The sequence below is a fragment of the Vigna umbellata genome, chromosome 5 (assembly GCF_029865625.1).
Source record: "Vigna umbellata cultivar VRB3 chromosome 5, Vumbellata_1.0, whole genome shotgun sequence".
NCBI classification, from domain to species: Eukaryota; Viridiplantae; Streptophyta; class Magnoliopsida; order Fabales; family Fabaceae; genus Vigna; species Vigna umbellata.
The window spans coordinates 11,153,050-11,160,784 of record NC_142169.1 but is presented as its reverse complement, the minus strand read 5'-3'; the positions used below and the strand labels follow the sequence as shown (position 1 = coordinate 11,160,784).

Genomic DNA, 7,735 nt, shown 5'->3' with positions numbered 1-7,735 from the left:
GGGGGGGGGGGGGGGGGGGGGGGGGTTGGGGGGTCATGTGTGTGGGTGTGTGTATGAGTATGTGTGCTCGCGTGTGCGTGTGTGTATGAGCGCGGGTCTGTGTTAACGTGTGTGCGCGCGATTGTCTGTGTGCGCGTGCGTGTGCGTATGTGTGTGTCTGCGCGTGTATGTGTGTGCTGGTCCGTGTGTGCGCGCATGTGTGTACATGTGTTTGTGGGTGCGCGTCTGTGTGTGTCCGTGCGTGTGTGTGTGTGTGTGAGTGTGTGTACGCTCGCGTGTGTGTGTGAGTGTGTGCGTGTGTATGCGCGCGTGTGTGTGGGTGTGTGTGTTCGAGTGCGTGTGTGTGTGTGCGTGCGTGTGTGAGGGTGTGTATGTGTTTGTGTATGTGTGCGTGTGTGTGTGTTTGAGCGTTTGTTTGTGCGCGTTTATGTGCGTGTGAGTGTGTGTGTGGGCGTGTGTTTGTGCATGTTTGTTTCTGTGCGCGTATGTGTGTGCTCATGTGTCTGTGTGCGTTTGCTTATATGTGTTTGGTCGTGTGTGTCTGTGTGTCTGTGCGGCGACGTGTGTGTATGGGGGGGGGGGCGTGTGTGTGGGTGTGTGTGTGTGTAAATGTGCTCCAGTGTGCGTGTGTGTGTCCGCATGGGTATGTGTGCGTGTATGTGCGCGCGCGCATATTTGTGTGCATGCGTTTGTATGTGTGCACGTGTGTGTGTGTGTGTGTGTGTTTGAGCCTGTGTGTGCGTGTGTCTAGGAGTATGTGCGTGTGTGTGTGTGTGTTGTTGGGTACGCATGTCTCTGTATCTGCACATGTGTTTGTGCGCGTGTGTGTACGTGTGAGTGTGTGTGTGTGTGTGCGTGTGTGTGTCTGTGTGTGGATGTGGGTGTGGGTGTACGAGTGTGTGTGCGTGTGAGTGTGTGTGTGCGTGTGTATGTGTATCTGCGCGCGCATGTGTGTGTGCGCTTGTGTGTGTATGCTTGTCTGCGTGTGAGTATGGGCGTTTGTGTGTGAGTGTATGTTGGTGTGTGTGCGCGTTTCTGTGAGTGTGTGCTTGTGTGCGTATGAGTATGTATGTGTGGGCGTTTGTGTGTGAGTGTATGTTGGTGTGTGCGTGTGTGTGTGTGCCCATGTGTGTGTGTGCGCTTGTGTGTGCATGTGCGTATGTGCAACATTTGTGTGTTTTTGCGTGTGTGTGGGCGTGTGTTTACGTGTGTGTGTGTGTTTGTGAGCGTATGTATGTGTGCGCGCATGTCTGTGTACGTTTGTGTGTGTGTGTGTGTGTGTCTGTGTGGGGGCGTGTGTGTGTGTGTGGGGGGGGGGGGTCATGTGTGTGGGTGTGTGTATGATTATGTGTGCTCGCGTGTGCGTGTGTGTATGCGCGCGGGTCTGTGTTAGCGTGTGCGCGCGCGATTGTTTGTGTGCGCGTGCGTGTGCGTATGTGTGTGTCTGCGTGTGTATGTGTGTGTTGGTGCGTGTGTGCGCGCGTGTGTGTACGTGTGTTTGTGGGTGCGCGTCTGTGTGTGTCCGTGCGTGTGTGTGTACGCGCGCGTGTGTGTGAGTGTGTGCGTGTGTGTGCGCGTGTGGGTGTGTTTGTTTGAGTGCGTGTGTGTGTGTGTGAGGGTGTGTGTGTTTGTGTATGTGTGCGTGCGTGTGTGTTTGAGCGTTTTTTTGTGCGCGTTTGTGTGTGTGCGCGTGTGTATGTGGGCGTGTGTGTGTGTGCATGTTTGTGTCTGTGCGCGTATGTGTTTGTGCTCGTGTGTTTGTGTGCGTTTGCTTATATGCGTTTGGTCGTGTGTGCGTGTGTGTGTCTATATGGGGACGTGTGTGTATGGGGGGGGGCGTGTGTGTGGGTGTGTGTATGTGTAAATGTGCTCTCGTGTGCGTGTGTGTGTCTGCATGGGTATGTGTGCGTGTGTGTGCGCGCGCATATCTGTATGCGTGCGTTTGTATGTGTGCACGTGTGTGTGTGCGTATTTGTGTGTCTGTGCTTGCATGTGTGTGTGTTTGAGCGTGTGTGTGCGTGTGTCTGGGAGTATGTGCGCGCGCGCGCGTGTGTGTGTGTTGTTGGGTACGCATGTGTGTACGTGTGAGTGTGTGCGTGTGCGTGTCTGTGTGTGGATGTGGGTGTACGAGTGTGTGTGTGTGTGTGTGTGCGCTTGTGTGTGTGTGTGTGTGTGCGTGCGTTCGTGTGTGTGGGACTGCGCGCATGTGTGTGCGTGTGAGTATGTAAGTGTGGGTGTTTGTGTGTGAGTGTATGTGGGTGTGTGTGCGCGCGTGTGTTTGTGCGCGTATGTGTGTTTGCGCATGTGTGTGTGTGTGTGCGTGTGAGTGTGTGTGCGCGTGTGCCTGTGTGCGCGTTTGTTTGTGCGATTTGTGTGTGTGCGCGTGTGTGTACGTTTGTGTGTATGCATTTGTGTGTGTGTCTGTGTGCGTGTGTGTACGTTTGTGTGTATGCATTTGTGTGTGTGTCTGTGTGCGTGTGTGTGTTTGTGTGGGGGTGTGTGGGGGGGCATGTCTATGGGTGTGTGTATGTGCGCTCGCGTGTGCGTGTGTGTGTGCGCGTGAGTGTGTGTGCATGTGTATGTGTGTGTGCGTGCCCGTTTTTGTGTGTGCGCGTGTGTGTACGTATATGTGTGTTTGCGCGTGTATGTGTGCGCGTGTGTGTGTGTACACGTGTGTTTGTGGGTGCGCGTGTTTGTGTGTCCGCACTTGTGTGTGTGTGTGTACTCGTGTGTGTGTGTGTGTGTGTGGGTGTGCGTGTGTGTGTGGGCGTGTGTGTGTGTGTGTGCGCACGTGTGCGTGTGCGTATGTGTGTGTGCGTGTCTATATGTGTGTATGTGTGTGTGTGCGCGCTTGTGTTTGTGTGTGTGTGCGTGTGTACGTGTGTGGGTGTGTTTTTGTGTGTGTGCGTGTGTGTGTGTGTTCGCGTGTGAGCGTGAGTGCGCGCGCGTATTTTTGTGCCTGTTTGTGTGCGCGCTCGTGTGTGTGTGTGCGTGTTTGTGTGCACGCGTGCGTGGGTGTATATATGTGCGCGCGCGGGTGTATTGTGTGTGCGCGTGTGTGTTTAAGAAATAAATGTATTTTAAAGTATGATTTTAGAAATTAACAATTAAAATTATGATTCAATCATTCAGGTAGTTTATATTTTTGGTGATTTTTCACAAGTAGGTCTCATTCTTTCTTATCTTAATTGGGTTTCTATTTTTGAAAATATTTATGCAATTAGGTCTTTGTCTTTAGTTTTGTACTAACATTGTTAAAGAAAATATCATATGTCAACTCGAGGTTTTTTTGAATTTTTAAATTATTTTTATTTTTATTTTAATCATTTAATTTTTATGACAATACTAAATTTCATATATCAACAATAAACTAATGTAAACAATCAAATAATACTTATAGAATAATATTTAAATTTTCTAATTAAAATAACACTTAATAAAGTTAAACTATGGTGATGACCATTTTATCATAAAACACAATAGCCATTTTGTTAGTTATTTCTTTACACATTTCACATTAACAAAACTTTTTGAATTTTTTATTTCAAAAAAAAGTGAAATTTTTCGTCATTAATTTGTTTTTTTTTTTAACTCTTATAAGTATATTTAAAAAACATAATTAACATTTATATAATTAACTAAATATAAATATAAATAAACTTAATTTTGTTAAAAATATTTAATAAAATTATCAGTTTTAATAAAAATATTTGTATATAATTATATACAATTTAAATTTTGTTTGAATTTGGAAATGGACAAAATTGTTTAATTTGTTTTAAAAAATAAGACTAAATTGAGACAAAATAAAAGTATTATGACGAAATTGAAACAAAATAAAAATATAGGGACTAAATTGAGGCAAATGCAATGACAAGTGACATTGTTAGTGTCATATCATACTATCATTATCACGTGGCACAATGTCAGCTTGAAACGTGACAAATTTTTTATTTTTAAAATGAAAATTAAAGAAATGAAAAAATAATTAAAAAAATCACGAGGTGACACGTTGCACCTCTTTAACAATGTTAGTGAACTAACGGCAATTACCTAATTGTTCCAATTTTTCAAAAATAGAGACCCAATTAAGACACAAAACAAGTGAGGGACTTATTTGAGAAAAATCACCGAAAATATAAACTATTTGAACAATTAAACTTAAAAATAAATAAAAAAACATACAATTTAAAATAAAAATAAAAAATGTTATTTTAAATTGTTTTAAATAATTGAAAATAACATTTTTTAAATTTTGTTATTAAAATAATTTTTTTTGTTTGAAATTACATTGACTGTTTTTATTTGTTTAATTTAATTTTAGTTGATTTTTTAAAATATTTCAATTGTATTTGGTTGTGATTTTTTATTTGAAATTTTGTTAATTGTTTTTTTTATGTTTTGTTTGTTTTACTTTGATTTTTTAAAATTTATTATTTGTTATTTTAATTTTTTTTATTTTAAATTTAATACATTTTTTCTTAAATGAATTATGAAATAGCTTTAAGGAAGAATATGTGGAAATACATTTATTCTTTAAATGTATTTTTAAATACATTTCTTCCTTAATGAACTTTCGAAAATTGGTTAAGAGTTTGTCGACTTTCAAAAGTTGGTTAAGAAAAAAAAATATTTTAAACCTTAATTGGCTTATCATTCAACTCTTCACAGATTTTCGAAAACTGGTTTAGGAATAAAATGAGTGCAACATGTTGTTGGGTCTATCGAGGAGGAGGTTTCATGTGGGTTACACAAACATCAGTAACAACTTAGCTAACTATATAAGGTATTGACACCACTCTTTTATCCAAAACCTTAAGACAATGAGTTATTGGGTCTTTCATCTTTATATATTGTTCTATTTTCTCATTTTTATCTAATGTGAAACTTAGACTCACACTTGATACCAAGAGAGAAAAAAAAGTTAAAAAAATAATTAAAATTAAAAGTTATATTTATAATTTTGGAGGTATAGGAAAAAGGAAAAGAGATTGAGGAAGAATCACCCTAAAATCAATCATTCCTTAAAAAAAAAGATTTCAAATATCAATAGATTTTTTGGTTCTCTAGATAGAAACAGGATCACTAAACGGAACAAATAAAATGATTCCGTAAGCGAACAAGATCCAAAATTCCATTGATTTTGCTTCCCATGAAAAGAGGATCCTTCTCCATGCTGGGGCCTCTTCCATGGCTGACCACAAAGCTTCCTCATTATTATCATCAATATTAATAGTACTAAAAATAAGGCCATAAATAAATATAAGTTCGAATAGTTCTGAATGGTTGTTAGATGAATTTGATTTGTTGGCCATGTAATTTTAATTTAAAAAATTATTTTGGAGATTAACAAACATTCGCGTCTCAAGAGATGCAGATTGCTCTAAGATCTCAAGCCATCATCTGCAAAAATCCTTTCCTCTATTATTATATTGTTTATTCGTAAAATTAACAATATATAATAATCTTAATTATTTCTTACCTAATAATAAAATTAAATCATTATGAGTAATCATTTATATATTATTATGAAAATCATAATATGTTTATTGAATTCATGAATTTTTTATACTATAAAATTTGAATAGCTTAAAATAAAAACATTCTGAATAAATTTAAAAATATCACTATAATGAAAGTAACCCTTTAATCGACAAATTAAACTTTAAAACTCATAATCTGCCATCTTTTCTGGAAAAATTGTCCCAGCCTTAGCAAAGCTTCCCTCTTTAGCTTTATCATTGTTAATTAATCTACTTTTTTCGGCGTGCACGCGTGGGTTCATGAACATACATATAGGACATATACAATCATGATAAGAAAATTGTTAAGTAAGAGAAGAAAACAACACTCCACATCATTCACAAAACTACGCATAATGACTAGGCATTTCATCAACTAAAACATTTTTAATGAAGCCATGACACCAAACAACACATAACATAATTAGGTTCTTACACTCTAACGTAAAAGTGCGAAAAACACGCGTGCCTCACTAGATTAAACTTCATCAAAGTTTACTTCGAGGTTAACACTAATTGATATTAACGAGTTTGGTTAATTAATTAATCACACAGAGATGGTACGACTTGGATTGCTAATGGGTCGGTCTCTTAAGCCAAGCATTTTCTTCTCCTTTATAGCTGGATCCTCCAATAGAAGAACCTTGTCCTTGTCTCTCACCCCAACCATATGTAGATATTCATCGTCTCCTCTCTCTTTACCCTTGAACAGAAGCCTTTGCTCTCGGGGCTCAAAACTTGTGACCAATGACAGGATAATTTTCAATTCTCCTGCAAATTATTTCGGAAAAATATATTTGGTGATAAATAAAAACAAAGTAGAACTAATATTATAAAATAAAAACAAATTTTGAAAGATATTCATTTCAAAATTTAGATTTAGACTAATTTAAATCTAATATGTGAGGAAGACTATCAATACAGGATCATTATACTCTTCTGAACCAGTCACCAAAACAAACCATTAGCTTTGATATCACTTATTAAGGAAGAGATTTATCGAGGAGACACAATATCAATGAGATATGAGTCATATCATATAAGGAATTGACACTACTTTTTACTCAAAACCTTAAGATAATGAGTTAATGAGTCTTTCACCTTTATATAATATTCTACTTTCTCATTTCTATCAATTGTGAGACTTGCACTCACACTTAGATTCCATCATCTTAAACCTAATTTATAGCAAAAACTAGAGCCATTTTGAAAAGAGGTGTGGTAGAATAGACATACCAAAAGTTGACGTGGACTCAATAGAAATTTGGTGTGAGTGTGAGACAGTTGACACCGTAATTGTGATCAATCCTTCCCCTGAACTTAGGTTGCTCTCCCTTTTCTGAACAAGCATGCCGCCAGGCCTAAGTTCCCATTGGATTTGACAAATGCCCCTACAATCATTTTCTGTGGGTGTTGCTTTGTTCCCATTTCTAAGCTTGGAGCCGCTTCGGCTGAACCTCATTGACCTCAACATAATCATCTTGCTTAATTTCTTTCTTCCCTATTGCTGTATTCCTTTGAAGAGGTGAAAGAGTAGTAAGAGGAGCTGAATCGGTTATATAATACTAGAAAGCGTGCATATGGACGAAGAAAACATGAATAAAATATAAGTTGGCTTTGTGTTACTAAAAAGCAAGACTTAATTGAACAGAAAAGCCAATGAGTTTGCAACATGTGTAAGATAATGGAGGCATTGGGTTTTTCTGCTGATTTTGAAAATCACTGTGGCACATGGGTGGTGGGTACCCGAGAACACGCTAGCTTGATTAGTGGGCCAAACTCAACAGATTATAATAGCTACTTGCTTCCTTGTCCTTTTTAAGTCGAAATCGAAAGTTTTGTTTGAGGAAAATGATAGTTGTAAGAACTGGGATTTCCTCTAAATTATCACCCACTTCAGATATAACAAAGAGTCTCAATTACCACAATAAATATAATAATTATGAATTTCTGAAATTTATCTCTTCAAATTCTTGACAAACAATTTCCATGTTTCTTTTTCCTAATTAAATTAGATAATGAACATATGATGAAGCCTAAAATTTAAGATTGAATTTGAAAAAAAAAATAATGTACTGAAAACTAAATAAAAAAAAAATCAATGATAGTGAAATGATTACTATTATCATAAAAAATAATGACCTATTATATTAATTAATTACGTAAAAATTGATTGTTTTGAATTTTTTATGTTTATACATTTTATATAAAGT

The 7,735-nt window shown here is 38.0% G+C and overlaps 1 protein-coding gene across 1 annotated transcript; it reads right to left on the bottom strand.

The window, feature by feature from the left end:
* Positions 1 to 5,860: 5,860 nt before the first annotated feature.
* LOC124845103 (BAG family molecular chaperone regulator 2-like) lies at positions 5,861 to 7,159 on the bottom strand. The gene is made up of 2 exons (XM_088115384.1): positions 6,759 to 7,159; positions 5,861 to 6,293 (listed from the first exon to the last, which is right to left on the bottom strand). The coding sequence occupies exons 1-2, from the start codon at positions 7,000 to 7,002 to the stop codon at positions 6,070 to 6,072; spliced, it is 468 nt and encodes a 155-aa protein (XP_087971510.1). The 5' UTR covers positions 7,003 to 7,159; the 3' UTR covers positions 5,861 to 6,069.
* Positions 7,160 to 7,735: the final 576 nt, after the last annotated feature.